This window comes from Molothrus aeneus, chromosome Z, assembly GCF_037042795.1.
Source record: "Molothrus aeneus isolate 106 chromosome Z, BPBGC_Maene_1.0, whole genome shotgun sequence".
Taxonomy (NCBI): domain Eukaryota; kingdom Metazoa; phylum Chordata; class Aves; order Passeriformes; family Icteridae; genus Molothrus; species Molothrus aeneus.
Genome location: NC_089680.1, coordinates 38,012,753 through 38,034,233, shown reverse-complemented (window position 1 = coordinate 38,034,233; position 21,481 = coordinate 38,012,753). Strand labels below are relative to the sequence as shown.

The following is a 21,481-nucleotide window of genomic DNA, read 5'->3' as shown; positions in this document are numbered from 1 at the left end:
AGCACAGCAAGGGAAACATTTAACTGCTCTTTTTCTAACCCATCCCTTGCTTGCAAAAATGTTCTCATTATTTTCACCTACGAAGCAGCCAAATGTTATTAAGTAACAACATATTTTCTTTCATATACTTGAACATTCCTTTCCAAGGAATGATCAGTCTAACTAGCAAGCATGCATGTTAGACTGTATAAAGACAATTTATCTGCTGGAAATCCACTGTTCAACGTGTTTGGTTACTATGCACAATATAGACAAATTAGATAAGCACCAGTTTGCAAACAGAGATATGTATTGCACAATGTTTAACCAAATTAGGCATCAGGAAGAAATTCTCTCCTTACAGGGTGCTGAGACATTGGAATAGGTTGTCTAGGAAAGCTGTGGATGTTATGTCCCTGGAAGTGTTCAAGGCTGGGTAGGATGGGACTCTGAGCAACCTGGCCCAGCTAGCAGTAGGTGTTCCTTGCCCATGGCAGGAGGTTGCAACTAGATGAGCTTCAAGGTCTCTTTCAACCTTAAGGTCCATTCTAGCATTCTGAGTCTATGATGACAATTTACTTGACCATCTCTATTACTGGAATACAAAAAAATTTACTACAAAGAGAGACAGAAGAAAAAGACGAAATGGGAAAAACCCTCAAAGATCAGCCACTGAGCAAAAGTAAGTTATTTTGCTACTTTGGTCAGACCCAAACCTGTCATTCTGGTTTTATAATTGCAGATTTCGGTATTTTTAAACACCTCCCTCTCCTGGTTGCTTTAGGAAAGGTGCAAACCAAGAATAAATGACAATGCATATAAATATGTTGACGTCAAACATAGTAAAGTAAGAGTCCTTATTATTTCCTCTAATATTTTCTAATTATAGAAATCCTACCTTTTCATCAACATAGTAAATTTAAGATATCATTTAGAGGCATGTTGATGCCACTTGCTTTCTTGGATTTTTATTATGGACCTTCAATCCAGGTTCCAATGGTTTTAATACAACACAGAAACTTGAGAGAAGAACACAATAACAAAGCAGCTTTTCTTCTGGCACCATACTCTTTTTTGAGTAGAGTTACAAGGTCCTAAAGTACAACTCCAGTAAAACTCAACCACCTCAGACACAGAGGCAGAATAACAGATGTCAGAACTTTGCCAGCTGATTGTTTACACACCAAAACATTATTTACAACTTAAGAAGGCATAAGCTTCACAAAATATAAAGGTACAATTATTAATGATCTTTTTCAACATCAAGACACAAACGTAGTAACATCACAGGGAAGCTCACTACAAACAACACTCACCTTATGATACCTCCTATATTTGGATAAAATCTTGCCATTGCTACTCCAGCTCCTACAATGGCTAGGTTCAGGATAAGCACATGGAAAAGGCTACAGGAAAGTGAGGAAAGAGTGTTAACATCTGTTATATTTATTACAAAATACCACCACTGTCCTTCATTTGCTCTAATATTTAACTGGTACATGGATGGTGTTTTCATTTGCATGACTCACTCTATTAAAGCTAATTAATTTCATAGCAAACATGTCATCTACTGAATATTCAGAGTGCCAATTTCTAAATATCTAGTATTTTGACTCAAAATATTCTTAAGGAATAAGAATGTGCAATTTGGCAATTCTTACAAAAAATATCATACATGGTACTCAGCACTCAAGTATTTCAGATGGACATTCAAATACCAAAGAAACAATACTGTATAACCTAATTCCCACAAGAAAGAATTAGCTTGTTCACAGAATGATCTGAATTGCTCAAAGTGAGCTAATGGAAACCAGAAGAAAGACAAAGATGCATCAAGTGGAAAACATTACAAACACTATTAAAATTTGAACTCTACTGCATTTTGATAGAGGACAAACATTTAAAATGTTGGATGTCTTACAGTATATGAACTGTAATGAACTTCCTTGCTCCTATCCAATTTGTGCTGAATTTTTTTGCTGAATTTGTTTTTACAAATAATTTCCCATTGCTTTCCTTTTGCATTAAGGATGAGAAAAATGGAGGTTTCCTGTTATGCAAAAACAGCTTTTACTGCATCAGACAAATTCAGTGCAGTTATGCACAGAGCTGAGACTTAGGAAAGTATCACTTTCCTTTCGGGAATATGAAACTTTGGCATATTTTAGCATAAGGTAAAGTCAGGAAATAGAATAAAAACCTGTGATATTTTGGTCACACAGCTGTTTCTATGAAGGGAAAAAAGAATTCTCACAGAGGAAACATACATACACTTACAGGTTTTGTTTATTCTTCTGGAGGATATGATTTCCTAAAATATACAAAACCTGTAAGCCAAGGCTAATTTTTTCTTCACTGTAGAAAGTATGTGTATTATGGAGGATCTAACTAACAAACTTTTAAAAAGCTTCCATGGCAGAAAGGCTGCCTGCCAGTTTCCAAGTAGGAAGAAAGATAAAAGACATAGAACAGTCTCATTAAAGTTCAGGGAAATTAAGGTAATTAAAACACAAAGGAATAATTTAAGCTACTGACTGTTTTTAACCTTCAATCTTTTAACATTTATTTCAAAAGGACAAAAAAATTCTTCAATTTTGTACATGACATTTTAACAGTGATGCAAGAGGTGTACCTTAGAGATCAACAATTGCAGTGAGACTACAGCAGCTCTTTAAGTTTTTTTCTGGATATAAATCTGGTAAGACCTCATGAACAAAAAAAAAATCCCAACAATCAGACTTCTTAGGGATCAAATGTGTACACCTTTTCTAATACTGCTAAGGAAAGCCAGTTAACTGACCTGTTCACAAAAAAGTGTCTGCCATTAAAAACGACTTCCTCTCTCCCTACACATGGCAGATCACAAATCTTACTATCACACAATTGAAGCAGAAAGTTTATGGACACACAAAATGACAGTACTTCTTCCATTCTCTTTTTGCTAAGATTGTTTTTTTAGCAAGAGGGACTAAAACCAGGGCAGGCTTACTAATTCAAAAATGTTCTGCAAATTTGTGTCAGTTCAGAGTATTTTAGCAGAAAACCTGAAAAATCTCCGAAGTATTTTATTCTGGCATGCTTTAAAGACTTGGTTTTATTGTTCAAAGCTGTTGTTTTAAAAAAATTGCTTCTAGATTCTTTTAAATTTTGAAAGCAAATAGGAGTGTCTGTATCTTTGGTGTGAAATGAAACATTTTTTAATTTTTTGATCTGGGAAAGGATTATTAGGTTGAGGGGGGGACAATGTCTTCTGGCTCATTTGAAAACAATGGTCCTCAAATGCTGAAGTCTCCAAAGCAACTCAGTACTCGTGGAGTAGTGCTTTGCAGTTTTCTCTGTCAAGATTAATCAGATTCCTCAATAACAATACCAAAATCAGAAGGTCTGAAAAGGCTTTGCACCTATCTGTTTCAATGTGAAAGATTACACTGCATTTCTCCCCTGGAACATCCTTGCTCCTTTCTTTACCTTTTGAAACAGCCTGAGTTGTAACCATGACAGGTATTTAACCAGCAAACCCTTTCTTTTACCTAGGCAGATAGTCACAGCTCAGCTCAGCTCATCTCCACGATGGGGAAAAAGTCTTGATCTTGATGGAGAGAAAGCCATTACCATTTACCAAAAAAACCCCTACTCTTCTGAATAAAGTGAAATCTGATACCTGATACCTACAAGTAGCTACATTATTTGAGGCAGTACTTTTCCTAGGACTCTAGAGCTCCATGCAGGTGTGTTCCAGACAGGACAGGCATTTCTTATAGCCTGTGACATTTTAATAAGTTCTGAATTGTTCAGGTTTAGCCTGACACTGGCTTACAGTAAAGTAAATGCTCACAACACACTGTAAAAGGACAGTCAGGAAAACAGCATTTGGAGGCAGGGGAATAACCACACCATTGGTTATTACAATTATATGATGAATAGTATTTAGAGGACATTAGAGATTAGAAAAGATTTGGCCTGTTTGTGCTTAATCACCCTGGTCACATACAGGTATTTCCTAAGTGGTGCAACTTTCTTCACGGTCAATGGCAGCATAGCTGGGTGGCCCATGCCAGGGCTGGACTGTCTGCCTGGGCAGCCTGGTCAGGGCTACTGCTCTGAGGCAGAGGCTGGGTTGCCTGAAGGAGGCTGTAATTCACAAAGGAAGCACACCCATGGCAAGTCTTTTCTATTCTGTCCTCAGTCTCCATACTCTCAGCTGGGCAGTTGAAGATTCTAGCTCTTTTCTATAAAGGGAATCACTGCAAAAATCCTGCAATCCCACAAAAATGGTAACAGAAAGGAGAAGTAAGAAGACTAGAAGAAAATGCAAGCTTTCTTCTAAGTCTTGCTTTTTTCTCTGCTGGCAAGGTTAACCTTTCAGATTGACAGAGGGGAGAAACAACATTATATGCCAGAAGACCATTAAAGGGCTTGCTCCATCAAGTTCTCTCCCACTGGAGTGGCAGCTACACTAAAGTCACTGAACAGCAGTGACCATATATATCTAATTAACTTTGGCATCCTCAAAGTAAGAATCATGTCAAAAACAGTGAAACCAAACCCTAGCACAGGGGAAATTTAAAGACAGAAACTGATTTTAAATCCGTTCAAGTTTTAAGTTCTCTCAGAAGTTCGAGACTCAGCATGGAGTCACAGGATAAACACACACAATAAGGGAAACTAGAAAGCAAGGAAAGAAGAAAATCAGGATTACCCAAGTAAGAATATTTGAGAGGCTTCTGTATCTAAAAATGCATTCTCTTCCTGGAAATCTCACTCAAGTGACATTGGTCAAAAGACAAAGAATCACAAACTTTAAGAGAAGCTAGGCAGAAGTTAGATGAAGAGCAGACAAGCAAACATGCACGCAAACAGAAGAAATGTATTTCATTGCATCAGAAGACATATGTCTGTGGGAGAACTGGCAGGTCTGCTGGGCTACCATGGAGTAAAGGGATGACAATCATTAAGGAAAGCTAAGTGGTTTTGTCTATCAGCTTATTTAACCTCTCAGAACAGGAAAGATGTTAAAAAGTTTTAAAAAATCATCTGATGACTGTTTAAAGCACTTTATGCACACCATATAATTAATCAAGGAATCTCTGTCACAAATATTACTGTAGGAAAGAGCCAGTAACAATAAAAATTGGCTTTCTGTACATATAAGAAGATCCAGAGTCAAGCAAGAAACAGCAGATAAAGCACATGCATCTGGCCCTAAATCAGCTGTTAAATGACACCATTACAAACATATCTCATTTTAGAAAAGAAAGCAATTACCCAATACACAGAATTTTGGCCTTCCTTAACAACACCAGGGAGAGCAAAGAGAATGAACAGTTACTTGGGTTTTGTCCCAGTACATCACTTTCCTCGTTGTAATCCATTTACTAGCATACATTTTGTTGCGGTGTGAAGCAATATCCTGTTTCACCTTTCCCAGTCCCTCAGGTGTGCCAACCTCTCCCTTCCCCTCCCCCTTGCCCCCTTGCTAAGTGCTGTCCATCAATCTTAACATTCCAGCAAGGGCGTTGTCTGGTTGGTGAAGTTCAAAAGATGCCCCTCAGCCCTGGGGTCATTGGCCCGTCTAGGTGTCATTGTCCCCTGTGACTGCCCCCCTCCCACCTCGTTGGTGGCACACCTACCCCTTTCCCTCCCCCTTTCCCCGGGCTTAAAAAGACATGGGACTGTGCAGTCGGGATTCTGTTGGAGCTGTTACCAAGATTCGGAGATCTGTGACCCTGGAATAAAACTCTGGATTAACCCTCCGGCAGAATCCGTCTCCTTTTCCTCTTCACATCACCCTTCCATTAGAGGTAAAAACTGAATTCCTGCTTGCCTGGACTTGTTCCAAGTGCCAGCTGCAACATACAGCCAGCGAGGGGTGTCTCTGAGGTGAAACACCACAGTTGCTGCCTCTGGTCAAGCAGCAAGGGCCAGAAGAGCCCAGGCACGTTCCACCTGCTAATACTGGGATCATATTCCAATAATATTTTGCAAAATAAAAGAAGGAATTAGGATGTCTTCTCTCATTTCTAAATCTTTTGTAGGAAGTAGAGAAAGGCTGAAGGATTTGTGGATTGAGTGCACCCTCAGCACCAAGTTGTGTATGGTGCAGTGGACATTCTGGAGGGAAGGGATGCCATCCAAAGGGACCTGGACAGGCTTGAGAGGTGGGACCGTGCAAACCTCAGAGAGTTCAGCAAGGCCAAGTAAAAGCCTCCTAAACCCAGATCGTGGCAATCCCAGGCACACCCACAGGCTGGGCAGAGAAGTGATTGAGAGCAGCCCTGAGGGGAGGGACTTGGGGGTGGTGGCTGATGAAAAACTCACCATGAGCCAGCAGTGTGTGCTCCCAGCCCAGAAAGCCAAGGGAATCCTAGGCTGCATCCAAAGCAGCATTGGCCAGCAGATTGAGAGAAGGGTTCTACCCCTCTGCTCTGCTCTGCTGAGACCCCACCTGGAGCACTGCATCCAGCTCTGGTGTTCCCAGCACGATGACAAGGAGTTGTTAAAACAAGTCCAGAGGAGGGCCAGGAGGTTGGTGAGAGGGCTGGAACACCCCTGCTGTGAGGATGGGCTGAGCAAGCTGGGAATGTTCAGCCTGGGGAAGAGAGGGTTGTGTTGGGACCTCACAGACACCTTCCAGTACCTGAGGGGGCCTACAGGGAAGCTGGAGAGGGATTCTCTGACAGGAACCGGAGTGCCAGGGCAAGGAGGAATGGGTACACTCTGAAAGAGGGAGATTTAGGTTAAATATATAGAAGAAGCTCTACTGCAAGGGTGAGGTTTCCCAGGAAAGCTGTGGATGCCCCATTCCTGGAAGTGTTCAAGGCCAGTTTGGATGGGGGTCTGAGTAACCTGGTCTAGTCAAAGCTGTCCCTGCTGATGGCAGTGGGGTTGGAACAAATGATATTCAAGGTCCTTTCCAATTCAAACCACTCTATGATTCTCTGTGATGATGCCTGTAAGAAGACTGCTGTGTCTAGCATGTCTACATGTGTCTTTGAGTTTAAGATAGGCAGAGACACAAGTCACTGAAAAAGGTACATAAGAGCAAGGAGAATCCTCTCTTAGAATCAAGGATGCTTTTGCTATCCTCCTGACTGTTGGAAGACAAGACTCCCATTTCCTTTCAGATAAGCCATCTCCCACTGTTCAGCTTATGTCTATTGTGAAACCTGGGAGAAAAAAAGTTACATATTGTCTGTTTAAGCATTTACGTTTGGAGAGGCTGAGCTGCTTCATCACTCAAGACTATGGGTTTGTAGGATACTCTATAGGTACACAGCAAAGAGTTGTTAACAGAAAAACAGCACTACAGAATAAAAAGCGTGACACAAAAGAGATGAAAATCAAGTCTTCAGACAATAAAAGCTCCTTTGAAGATGAGTATGCAGTTTCTCATAATCATCCAGTTATAATCCATGGTTTTCCAGAAAAAAATAGGATATTAACCATGATGTTGCTTATTTGCCTTTGATTAGATAAAAAATCTAGATTATAAATTCCAAAACAGGAAACTAGTATCTTGGTGCTTTATTATAATCAGTTTCAGATAAAGAAAAAGGGGTAAAACCAAGAGAATGAAATTGATCTGAGCAATACAATCACACCCAGGAAATAAAAACTATCTGGCAGACCTGTAAACATGTGTGAGATCAAGCTATTTGCTTTAAGTTGCATCCGTACAGAATTCTATGTACTCCAATTATTAACTTAATGGGTATCTGTTAACTCCACCCACAGCAGCAGCAGGAATCCACACCTGCAAATAACTGCTGATATGAAGACGCCTGCTTTTAAAATCAGTGAGCTTCCATGTAAAGCAACCAAGAGCTTAAAAATGAAGATAGGAAAACTTCTAATGAAGACTTGGACCAAAGGAGAAGGTGTTTCTGGTAGGGGTTTCTGACTTTGTTGTTTTGGTCGGAAAATTATAGTCAGAAGGCAAATTTACAACATTTCTCTCATCTGCAAAGAAAACTTAATATAAGAAAGATGCATCCAAGAAAAGATATGTGATTAAGCATATAGAATCACAGAGTTAAATGAGGCTAGGTTGCCAACAGAGATCGTGCTCTTTGCCTCCTTTTTCATCCTTTGGGCTCACTACTCACACAAAAATTTTCTCCAGGCATATGACCTAGGATATTCTCCTCTATTCACCTTATACAGAAATCTAAGAGGTAAAGCATGAATCTATGCAGATCAATCTTCTTATTGCCCAAGAGCTGTTAGCCCTGATTAATAAGGATTTTGAGAAAAGAATCCAACTATATTCAACTATTAACAGAGTGTTAATTTACCTACACAAAAAGCTACAGAAATTAATATTTCCAAGTAGGTTGTTCAGAGTGAATCAATAGGCTCTCTAGTAAGATATCAGTCTATGTTAATAACAGCAAAAGCTTCATATTTGTAAAACATATCCCTACAAAATCAGCTTTGGGGAAAACCAAAAATACTGAAGTTTTTCCTAGAGAGGTGATAAAGTGCTACTAAAGGAGCTTTGTCATCTTAGGTGACTGGTGAGAACCAGTCATGAAGACACATTCAACAACCAGCAGTAAATCTTTACTATCCTCCCACAGACATGTTCTGTGCTTGCTACCAGCCTCCAGTTAGTCTTCACTGCATTGAAAAAAACAAGGGCTGACCTTGTAAATGTACAGAAGCCAGAGCCTGAAGGTTAAGTCAGTGATTTCTGTGCTGTGTTTGAGACACCTGGGATGCCAGAGAGCGAGAGAGAGCGCATCAGCCAGAATATGCTGCCTTATCACTATAGGTTGGAGAGACTTTTATGGCTTCCTAGAAACCATTTTTAACTTCTCAGAAGCTTTAAATACTTCACTACAAGGAGTCTTAAAACAAAGTAAATTTAAAAATGAGTGAAGCTATCCACAGGACATCCTGGAGACAAGAATCAAACAAGCATCTGCATCATCAAATCCGTCATACCACGAAGGCTTAAAACAACAAGCTGGAATTAACTTGAGAAGAGACTGGCACAAAGCTGTAGGTTCTAGGAGAGCCCATGAGGGAAATTAAAACCATTCTGGTCAGAGAGTAGTAACTAGAGGGAGGAGATAGGAAAAGGCATATCCACATAATATAAAGGATAAGACTATTTCCCAGTGGCTGTGAAATCCATCTTTAGCACTTAAATAAATGGCCTTGTTTCCAACAGTAACTTGCAGCAGTTCCTAAAAATCCCAACGTTGAACTGCATACAATTCTGAGTCAAAAAAAGCAGGCATTTATTTCACTGCCTAATTTTAGGCATTCAGTTTCTAGAACCTATTTCAGGACTCAGAAGAAACCTGAAACTTGGAACAACATCTCTGCAGACCTGAACTGTTGATGCCACAGAGGAAATACACATTCCTTTCTGAGATTTTTTTTCCTTTCCTCCATCAACAATAATTCACAATACAAAATAAGAAACTTGGAGATTAATGGCAACTTCTCAGCTGTGACAAATTCAGTACTCCAGTACTCCAAATTTAAATGTCCTAGGTTTTATTTAAGAAACCAAACTAAAACTGAAATCTGCATCAGCTCTTCCCTGGAGTACAGACACTGTACAAATGCAAGGGTGTGGCTCATCTCTGAAATTAGCATGTGAAAAGCTATTTTTATAAGCATAGCAGCAGCCCAGATAGCACAAGTAACAACTCACTCAGCTATTAGCTCTGTTTAAAAACAGATGGATGATTACTAATCACACACAATCAAAACAAAGATGGCATGCTGAAAGGTTAGTATCTGGAGTATATGTTTTTCACAGCTTAAGGATTGCTCCTTAAGGATTGAGATTAAATGCTCCTGGACTAAACAATTTTTTTCCCTTTTGTCATATAATTGCATAACCCAAAGGGAGTGTGTTGACAAAATTACTATTTATTGATAAAATGAAGAGCTGAACTAAAAGAACCCCTCCCATTCTGCTCTGGCAAACTGTAACAGTCCTGATCTGCAGGCATGCCTATTCACCCTGACTCTACAAACTCTGTGAAACTAGCTTATGAAATGAACCTAATGTACAAAGAAAATCCCCAAAAACCTAGCCAAATTTCTGAAAACAGAAAGCCAGTTAAGCAGAGTGTGCCAAACTATTGTCAAGAAACAGACTCCTTACCTTGGGTAAGCATTTCCAAAAAACTGTCTTAACAGCTGAACTCGTGCCAGATAGCCCAACAGTGGGTATACAGTCATCATTTGGAACAGCAGGAATATTCTTGCAACAAACGACATGATGTCATCACTGGGAAAGTTATCTAGAAAATTCTAAACATATAAGTAATGTTACACATCAATGGTGGCTTGTTTACATATATCTGCTGGGTTTTAATATCTATGTGCCAGAAAGAATGGGACAAATCCCAAACAACTACAATTGCTAAATGAACTCCATAACGTGAAAAACCCTCTCCCTCTTTTACAACTGCCTTGCCACAAAGTAACAACCAATTTTTGAATGTTACTAAGCTGATGTCAGCGTTAATGCTAATATTACATAACGAATTGCTTTCTGATCTTCTGAACGTCCTCAAACAATCCAGGCTGTGGAAAGGCCACCTGACCTTTTAGGCAGATGGATTCATATACTCCTTTTATCTATCATATCATACCTACTTATTAAAAACAGTTACTTAATGAGTAAAACTGCATTACATACAAATGAGGAAGGGATCATACACTACTAGTGGGAACATCTGAAAAAGTATTATAAGACTTAAACATCATAGAAATATACAAACAGCTTCATAAGTACCTGAGATAGCTAAGAAAATAAATGGGAAGAAAATCACTTTCATCCCGTGAAATTATTTCAGGTGGTTAAAAAAATAATTTGTTTAACAGTGGTACCAGTTCTAACTAATCCATAGTCAGAGGAAGCCTTCAAATTGCTAAAGCCTACCTTATTGCTAAATATTATGCCAGAGCTATTATGCCAGAGCTATAAAACACCTGGCATAACATGGATCCCCCACTGATAACTGCTATCTCTGAAGCAATTTAGGGTGTGGAAATCAGCTTTGCCTAGAAGCAGATAAAGAGTTTTTGGCCTTCACAGAGTATTTCATGTGGTGCTATTATCAGAAGAACTCTGCTGGCAAGGCTCACCAATGTCAGACTCCAGAGGTCAGACTTCAAATGTAATTGCAGTGAGAACTCCTATCTAAACAAGCTTGCTTTCACATTCTATTTCTTCTGGAATCCCAATGAGTCACTGCACACACTTCTCAGGATTAAAGAAGCTAAAGAAATAAAAATCTCAATTGTTCACTTGTTCATTTTGGTCCTTCATCACTTTCACAGAGTATTTATTATATGTTTGTTTTTCACTGAAATATTGGGAACCATTTGTGAATATAAATGAGATAACACAAGCATTAGTCATCTGTTCATGGTAGTGCCCACGAGGTGTCCCACCAACTGACCACAGTCAAGCGCAGATGCTCCTGCCAGGGCGAATCATGAAGCAAGAAGCAGTAACTGGGGTTTTTTATTGCATATTTATTAAAAGGTTAAGGACAAGTAGGGTATCTTGGCATGTATTAGGAAGAGCATTGTCAGCAGGTCAAGGCAGGTGATCCTGCCTCTCTACTCAGCCTTGGTGAGGCACATCTGGAGTGCTGTGTCCAGTTCTGGGCTTCTCAGTACAGACATGGAGCTCCTGGAGTGGGTCCAGCTCAGGGCTACAAAGATGATTAAGGGACTGGAGCATCTCTCTTACAAGGAAAGGATGAGGCAGCTGGGCCTATTCCTGTTGCACCTCATCAATGTATACAGGTATCTGAAAGGAGGGTGCCAAAAGGATGGATCTGGCTCTTCTTGGTGGTGCCAAGCAATAGGACAAGAGGCAATGGGCAGAAACTGATGCACAGGAAGTTCCAACTGAAGATGAGGAAGAGCTTCACAGTGTGAGTGACTGTGAACTGGAACAGATTGTCCACAGAGGTTCTGGAGTCTCCCTCACTGAAGATATTCCAGAACCATCTGGATGTAATCCTGTGCCATATCCTCTGGGATAGCCCTGCTTGAGTAGGGAGGTTGGACCAGATGACCCACTTCGGTCTCCCCAAAAAACACATCTTGTGATTCCTTGAAATACATACTACAGTAAAATATCTCACCTGTTCAATACATTCTTTGGATAATGGTGGAGAAGGAAAAGATGCAAAAATTATCACTCCAACATACAGGTATGTTAGTCCAACTAGGAAGTATGCAATAGAAAGGTCTCTCACCTGAGGAAAAACAAGATTTTATTTTGGCCAGCACTTACACACAAAACCAGATGAAATAAAAACCTCATAAGAAGACTTCTATTTCATGTATTATGTTACTTTTATATGCATTACTTTCTTATGTTTACTACTATCACTTGTACATTTTTATTTTTACTTCCTACTACTTGGATGGAGACTTCAGACCTGGTTCTAATCAGATCAGAAAGCTGCAATACCCCAAAGTTGACCTAGACATGTATTGTTATCTCTCACATACAAAAAAGGCATGAATGAGATATGCCAATAGATGTGGCATGTTATTCCTGATGCATAAGTATACACTAGTTATTAAAACAAACAAGAAATCCCTTCTACTTTCTTACATTCAACTATTCCTAATAAGACCCTTGGAACACAGACACACAGAAAGCCCAGAAAGCCCTATGTTAAATTTCTTGTCATGAATAAAATCTTGCAATCAAAGACATCAGTCTACCCAACTGCAGATGTAATACAAAGGAAGTTAATCAGAGATTTTAAGGAAAGAGTGTTGAAACTAGGGTCCTAAATCCACACTTAACTACACTACATACACTTAAGTATGGATTTAAACCTAAACTTCAAAGTTCAGTTCTGAAAATTTTGGCTATGTTTTTAAGGTATATAATATATACAAATATTTTCCACTATACAAAAATAACCATTTATTACAGGAAGATAACTGGCAAAACTAATTAAGTACTTTATGAAACTAGAGAATTCACATATACATCAGACTGATCTCACAGCAATGTACTTGTTGAGTTATTCTTTTACATAAATTCCTTTCTTTGGAAATAAAGAGGGAGACCATTTGTTTCTAGTTATTAGCTAACTAAATTCTGTATAAGCTTTGTTACAGTACAAAACACTCATCACCTTACAGAAAACCATTTGTTCAGCTGCTGCTAATCATCAGCTTCTTAAAGGATTACTAGTAATGTTTCAATACATGACCCTATTTTCCCAAGACTGAGAAGCAAGTCTTACCAGCCCAGGCATAGCACCAAATTATTAGAATTATACTGGTTTCCAGACCAGGGTTATAATTATCACCTCCAGCCAGCTCACTGAACATGAGCAAAGCTTCCTCACATCTGTGCATGGGAATGTTTCCCTAAGTGCTTCTTCACACTATCTTATTGACAGAAAAACATATCCTACACCATTCCAGGCTCTGCCAAGGGCAAGGTAATCCCCGAGGAAATGATAAAATACTAGATTATGAGTTGTGAGAGAAATTCAGATAGAAGCCAGTTTTTGTGAAAGACGTGGAATCTCCTATTCATTTTGCATGTTTTTGGGGTAGAAGATTGCTGTCTGATGAGGAATATTATTTGCCTTTTAGAGCTGATGGGAAAAAGGAATCAGCGGGATTTGAACATGTTCCAGGGTCATGTTCCAGCCTTCAAGCTCCCAGCAGCTGCACATTTCTAGCTGCAACCTCTTCCTTCTGCTAACCAGTTCAATGCACATGGAAGATGATGGCCTAGGCCTTCACTCTCCTCATACTGGCCATTGAGTAAGGATTATCAACTTTCATCAGAAGTTGAGCAGTAGCTTTTTCTTTAAATTATATGCAGAATTTCTCCTTGTGACATGAGAAGCTGTACAGATTTTTATATATCATCTACATCTTCAAAAGCACTAGTGCCCACCCACTGTAAGAACTAATTTTAAGAATATTAAATATGAGCATCCATATTTCTTGCAGGTATTTATCAGTAACTTCCATTAATTGTAGGACTCAAGAGACACAGTAACATGGTTTTGCAAAGAGATACAGACTCTCATCTCTTGAGGACAGGACTTGGACAATTTTTCAAAACACATCCAGTGTGTTTTGCACATCTTAATGCACATCATCTGCCAAAACCTGCTTTAAATCTGGTATTTTAGGAGTAGTCCTGGTGCATAAAAACAGTATAGTAACTCACAGTTGTTATTTGTACTCTGCCTACACATAAGTCCTAGAACCAACTGTAAAACTATTTTTGCTGTGACGAGTGCATGCAGTTGTGAGGGCAAGAAATCTGAAATAAAATTCTTACTGCTTCCTTTGGACATGAAAAATGGTAGATGGTGTGCTATTACCTCCAACAGGTACTTGCACCAGTACTAACCAGTTCAGGCTTCCAGAGTTCTTAAGGGTGTATGCTTTAATCTGCACTGAAACTAAGTGCTGAGATAATTTTGATAATTTATTTTCATAGCATGTTACACAACAGACTATTTTCTCCAGGTGTTGTCACCATACAAAGAGTACCCAGATTTTGATCTGAATAGCTATTAAAAAAGAAATAGACAACTTGAAAACCTGGATTTATTTTTTTCTCAAACATCCATCAACTCCCTTCCAAATACATGCTTCTGCATATAATTTCATTCTTCATTTCATGCTTCTGTGTACATTTCCTATGTACACTCTGTACAACAACATGGGTTTACATAACAGGAACATCTTTTGATTAATGTTCATTATTCCTCAAGAGACCTGGGTTCACTCCCTAAAGATGTTGACAGTACTGTTTAGACAGCATAATTCCAGAAAAAAATCAAAGAACACATGGGGAGAGATAAAAAGATTATCTTAAGTAAGAGCAATAACTACACTTTTTTATTTTAAATTTGATACTTGAGGCATTTACATTCCACAAAAGTGGACATTGCTGTGGTGAATGCTGCCTAAGCATAAGAATATAGCAATTCTTACAGCCACAGTTTAAGAATCAAACTTGTAGAAAAAACAATGTTGGAAGCAATACTTATTTGTAGAATCACAGAGGGAGTCTCCAAGTAAGTATCTAAGGCAATATGCAGGTCACAGTTCATAAGGATCATAGTCTGATACCTGCCAAACCCTTCTCAAATACTCCTGAAGTAACAGGCAGATTTTCAGACAGGGTTTGGAGAGCATATGTTAGCTGCAGTTACTTCTGACAGGGAGCTCTCCTGGTCAGATCCACAGAACAAAGAAGTGGTTAGAAGTGCTGCTGGAAGAAGAGAAAATTGGGTGATCAAGGCCAGCAGCAGCAGTAGAACAAAGGAAGAAATCAGCCTCCTGACAAAAGGATGAGTGTGGAGCTAACAAAGACAGCCCTGAAAGTACAAGACATTGTATCACATCCACAGACCAGTCAGTACTCAGGTGCTGGCCGAACATGCAGCATGGGATTTGGCATGGCACAGAGGAGGCTCTGTGGCTCTACGGATATTTCTTGTGTGATGCTGCTACAGGCTGCTTCCAGGCCTTGATTTGCTGCTGAATGCCATGGAGAAAACCGTTCACTTCCTCCTCAGTACCAGTGAAAGCTAGTTTGTGGAGTTGCTTCTTGGATGGAGAAGCCTGTATCAGTGCTTAGTAATGATTACCATTTGAAACACCTTTTGATCATCCCATTTCAGATTAGTCTCTTCTCAGGAGACATGCTGTGTCCCTAATATCTCAACAGGACTTTGATCTATATCATAAAAATAGACTTCACCTGCTCGTGCATCAAGGGCAAGTAGTAACATTTAACTAGGTGACAAAAATAAGTACTTCACCAGGATGGATGACGCTGTGCCTAATTTTGGCAGGAAACAGAAACCAATGGTATGGCACCATCAATGGAAGCTCAATCTGTTTACAAGGAATAAAGTGTTTCAACACTGCAGAAAATAAGTACCATTTGCAGCTCCATGCCTTCTGCAGTTAATACCTAGACAAGAAATATCTCCCCACTCACAGCCTTTCTCCCAGGTATATCCACAAGCAACTGTCAGGAGACAGCACTAGCTTATTTATGCCTGTGGATCATGGTGCACTTGTGTAGCATCCATAGTGTTGCTGAGGGAAACTGATCACAAACATTAATCAGGAAAAAACCAACCAACCAAAACCCACACCTAGACTCCTTTTGGTGGCTGGGTTACGTGTCCTATGCAATTTATTTCTGAACCATCTGACTGACACTGTACAAAAACTTATGCTGATAAATACAAGGAGGCAGCAGCAGTGGGAGATGAGACCAGGAAGGTCAATTCTGAACTGCAGACTAAAAACCTGCTCACAGGGCTTCTCCAGGCTGTGCTGCTGACATGTGGCTTGCTCTGGTGCACTGCTCTTCTCTTCTCACACCCACACCACTGTACAGGAATAGTGGCCAGAGCACTCCTCCCCCATGTGTATTTTAGCTTTTGGCTGTGATGCACGCCTGTGACCAGAATGGAAGCTGCTATTGTTTTGAATTTCTGACTCCATAAGAGGAACGTTATTGTTTGTCTTACTCTTTTCCACCTCCCCAGAGAGTTGTTCTATGACCTCTAGTTTCAGTAAGTTTTGATCAAGACTAAAACAGTGCTTTTCCAGCTTGCCAAGTTCTGTGCCTTTTGACAGAACACTGAAGGAAGTGCCATGTTAACAGGTCCATCAATAAAACAGTGACGTTTTTATCCATGGAGTTGTGTCAGTATCACCCCATCAGATCCTGAGAGAAGGAAGCATCTTGTAAATATATTGGAAAAACCCCCCATGACTTATGACAGAGGGCAAGACCCCTATATATATGGAAATCTCCCACTTAACCCAGCAGCTTAGTGACATAATCACAAAACAGCTCTTCAAGAGCACAGGTACTTCATTAACATTTGCAAAGCACTTTTGAGACCTAGGTGGAAGGCTCCTGTACAGCTACAAAGAGGAAAAGCAATCTCCAGCCAAATAAAACTACTACAAGAATTACACAGAGATTTGTTTTCCCATTAGAAATCTTTCCTGCCATACTTCAAAGCTGTCCTTTCTAAGCAATTTGAACCTTCTTCTGCAATGCAGAGTTTTGTCAAGGGCTTGAGATCCATGCTACGGCTGACTTGGAAATTCAAGTTAAGCTCCAGGGAGGGTATTAGAAAAGCTGATTCAAATGCAGGCAACAGTTTCTTCCTCCTTCACACAGGAAAAGCAAGCTGGAGAACACTCCAGGTGCTGCTCTTTGCATCTGATTGCTTGCTCCGATGTAAACAGAGGGGGAAAATACACAGGAAAACCTTGAAGATGGAATGAGGATATTAGCATATAGAGCTGATTGCTGGAGATCTAGCCTTTAGAATTTGAAAGCCACAGTTAAAGAGAAATCTTGCCCTTCTCAACATCATAAGATTTTCTTAAGGAAATCAAGAAAAAGCTTATTTAGCTTTCTTTGTCCAGACTTCTAGCTGAGAAGCCCTAAGCCCCCAGAAGCTTTCCTGGAGGAGAATGCATGACTCCTTTGCAGATACGTAATTCACAAGCTGGTCTTGATTCACAGGTAAAAGGAAGCAACTATGCAGACTTTTAAAGCCTAAGAGGTCATCTCATTGCATTGGTACATAATCTGTACTTCACTGTCAAATAATCAAATCTGATCTATTTTATCTGATGTGCTGGATAAGCATCTGGCTCTAAGTGGCGCTGATTCAGTAGGGGGAATAAGAGGTTCCAGAGGTTCCTTACAACCTCAAGCATTCTGGGATTCTATGATTTCATTACAGTTTTTCATACACCTAGTATTTAAAAATCTTTTTATGTTATTGCAGGTACCTTTACAGCTAACATTTTAATGAAGCTGGACAAGAATCCTTGGAAGTAGAGAGGAAAAAATAAAATAATAAAAATAATTAAAGTAAAAGTTACTCTCAGACTCTGTGTATTGTATTTACTCCATTTGGTATTTTAAAATGGGAAGATATTAACAAAGAATGCAGTTCCATCTGGAGAAGCAGTGCTTAGCTTTTTCAAGGGTAAAGCACCAGTCCAAAGACTATGTATCACAAAGCCTCCTGGTCCAGGCTTCAACTTGCAGGATTTCCTAAATTGTGCCAAGTTTCTCTATTCACTTTGACTAGAATTGTGACACAAAACTACTGAAGCAATTCCGAGAACAGGTATTACCTAGACCTCAAAACTACTTTTCAGGATTCTGCTAACATCAGTCATGTACCAAATACTTTCCACCATTTTTCATTCTAAAATTGGTCAGTTTTCATTGCGTCCTACAACATGGTCAAGTCATCTGCCTCTTGTGTGTAATTTGGCTATTTAATACCAGCTTGTAAATTTGGGGCATTCCTCAGGGCTTTTATGTAAATGAATTTGTAATTTATCTGTTACTGCCTCATAGCAAGGAAAAGAATGTGTAGCTTTTTTCTTATCAAATCACAGGAAAAAATTACTGTTGTCTGGCAATCTAGAATAAATAAGCACAGTTTTGTGACGTTACTTACGTTGTTTTCTTGATTCCTGTTATTCTGAAGAAGTGTGATGACACAATTGTGGATGAAGAAGGCAAGTGTTAGAACCCCTGTGAGCTGAGGGAACAGAATTCTAAACTCTAAACAAAGAAAAAAAAAGTGTTTTTAAATTACTTCTTTGAAACAAACAATGACAAAATGCAGATGACATACAGTGCTCTGGAGGGTACTGACAAATGCATGAACCTCCATCTTGAAATGGGACAATCTATCTCGTATCTGACCACAGCCAATGCAGATACTTAATCAGGAAGTGCAAGATACATGAAGACAATAGTTACTATAGAATATACTTTCCAGCAGGGCTTCTCTGATAGACTCCAACCATCAGTGATTACTAGGTTAATTTAAGATTGGTACATACAAGGTTTTCTGCTCCTCAACAGTTTAACTGGAAATCATTTGTGAAACTGGAATTGACAGCAGTGAGGCTGTATACCTACGGGTTCCTGAAGAGGGAGATGGAGGGAAGGAATCATTTACCCTGTGAACACTTTTAGTTATTAAGAAGTCACTTATGCTACCGGAAGAAAAATTTCATCTGTAGATACTTAAGAGGTTCTGCTTACAAGACAGGGCATAAAGAAAGGCAGAGCAATTTCTTATCATGCTTCACAGCATGTATGAAAAGAATTTCCTTCTTTTCTCCATGGGAATAGCATTTTTCTGCTTCTTTTAATACTCAAAAGATGTTCACAAGATGGTGGTTCTCCAAGTGCTGCAAATCGTCTAGGAATTCACCAATGCATAACATCATTAAAGCAACATCTTAATTGGTATTACCTAAGAATGTATGTACTCTTTAGAGTGCTAACAGCAATTAGAGAACCCTAAGATAGTCAGCTTCTGAAAAGCATCCAGAAGTATAGCACAACACTCTTTAGAGGTTCACAAACCCTTACAGAACAAACCACAGAGAGCTCCATGCAAACATATTTAAAACAGACTTCTGTAAAGTGCTATGAAGTTAGGAAAGTAAACACACTCCAGGCAACTAAAGAAGGGCTTATCCAAACTGAAAGAATAAGCCTTCCCTAGAGCTGGTTTCACTGTACCTTCAATATCTAATTAGCATGATGTGCTACTGACAGAATTGAGAGTGCAAGCAACTTGTGGCCTTGACTTCTAGGCTCTGTTTTCCATGCACTACTTCAATCTCAATAATAAAAAGCAAACTGACAGTTTCAGAATCTCCTGGAAGCTGTATTTGTATGCATTAGGTACCTGCTTTTTCTATCTCCTAGCAGTAGGAGTTTTTGCCAAATTAATCAAACTACTGGGTGCTCTATTTCTCAATGGCCTGCAGCACGTGCGTCACTACAACCCATTTTTCTCATTTGTTTCTAAGAACAGAAGAAGGGATACTATTCTAATGTTTAGGACACAGCTCCCTAGAGCTAACTGGTCACAAAATTTTGCTTATTGTAACGGATGGGGGAAAGCCAACTAGGACCTAACCTTTGTTCTCTTATTCCAGGTTTCTTAAAAAAAGAAACTTCATCTCTTTAGGCTAGCTGTTCAAGCAATACCAAATGCCTCTTGTTTATGACTATGGCATCTCACAGAGGAATTTATAACAGTAATTTGGAAAGAACAAATAGGCATCAAACAATCTTCAATAAAAACAAAAACATACTGATATGTACTGATGGGATAAAACTGGCTAATGGGTGTTTGAAAGAGAAGAGCTACAAAGATTATGGCCTAAAACTTGAGATAAACTGGGAAGTATGGGAAAACTGTACTTGCAAATTATGATGAATGAGCTATTTTATTTAAGCAAGACAGTGCGTGGAGAACTTAAATCACCCTTAACAGTCAGTCTGTCTACAGTTTGTAATTTCTAATTGCTACTGAAATAGGCATGATCTGAAACTGGTACAACTAGAACTTAAAATAACATAGGTGAAACAGGACTAAGGTAAGCTCTCTGGCATAAGATATAGGTTGAAGATTCCGCTGATAGGGGCTCCTTCTCTCCCCTACTGTTGATAGTGCCTGTTAACTAAGGAACATCACTGGGAAAGGGATTCCTTGCCATTTGGTCCGGAGGGATCTTTCCTCTAGTTGCAACATCAGCATTTCCTCTATTTATGTTTCAGAGGTGATAAAGGTAAAAGAGAAAAAAAAAAAAAAATTAAACTCACCAAATATATACTTCACCACTGCATTTTAACTATCTTACCTGGTACAAAAAATTCATTCTCTGTAAACCAGTTGAATTCTAAGTGTATTCCCAGATGAGCAGCCTTTACTGTAACCAGAAAAACTAAGTAGACAACTGAAACTGTACCTGGAAAAAACAAGAGGCAAATACCATGATATTGTAAAAAGTATTATGCAGGATTTAATTTCTCCTCCATCCCTCTAGTTGCTAGTAGTCAAGCAGTTATAGTTAGTATTCATTCCTAACAGAAGACTAGTTCTAAACTTCTTCTTTACTTCTCTTGTAAATCAGAGAGAAAAAATAATGTACATGCACCCAATATAAACTTCCAGCAAGTTTAATAACTTCCCGGTGCTGGTGACAGTAGAGGAAGTACCCTGTAGTCCCTGCTGCTGGGCACGTAGGTCTTTTGGCACAAACAGACCAGTTCCAGCTTCCACTGCCAGGATTTCCATCTAAGTGGAGACTGATCATAGCACTCCAGCTATTACAATGTTCATCTAGTCACTGACTTTTTGAACCAAACAGCTCAACAGAAAGTGAAATTACTGCACTTATGAACTTTACATTTGGAGCCAGAAGTTGGTGACGACACTTCAATGCTACTGATTAAAACATTGTGTTATTTGTAACTTTGGATAATCTTTGTTATAATACTGGGTTTGCATTCCATCTCATTGGTTAAGAGGCATCCAGCAGGCACCTGTACAGCTTAACAACTACAAATGAGATCACAGATGCGTATAATGTCTTGCTGTGTATACCTGCAGAATGGAGGGTATATGGTCCTGTTTCAGACCATTTG

At 39.3% G+C, this 21,481-nt stretch overlaps 1 protein-coding gene across 4 annotated transcripts in view; it reads right to left on the bottom strand.

The window, feature by feature from the left end:
* Window positions 1-21,481, bottom strand: part of SLC38A9 (solute carrier family 38 member 9) — a 46,328-nt gene that overhangs the window by 2,313 nt on the left and 22,534 nt on the right. For 3 of the 4 annotated variants that reach the window (XM_066568841.1, XM_066568842.1, XM_066568844.1), the window contains 5 exons: window positions 20,695-20,802; window positions 18,483-18,589; window positions 12,108-12,221; window positions 10,106-10,254; window positions 1,296-1,385 (listed from right to left, as the gene is read on the bottom strand). In XM_066568841.1, the coding sequence (XP_066424938.1) occupies window positions 1,296-1,385; window positions 10,106-10,254; window positions 12,108-12,221; window positions 18,483-18,589; window positions 20,695-20,802 (568 nt within the window). The remainder of the gene's footprint in view (window positions 1-1,295; window positions 1,386-10,105; window positions 10,255-12,107; window positions 12,222-18,482; window positions 18,590-20,694; window positions 20,803-21,481) is intronic. The other variant, XM_066568843.1, reaches the window with a different exon arrangement.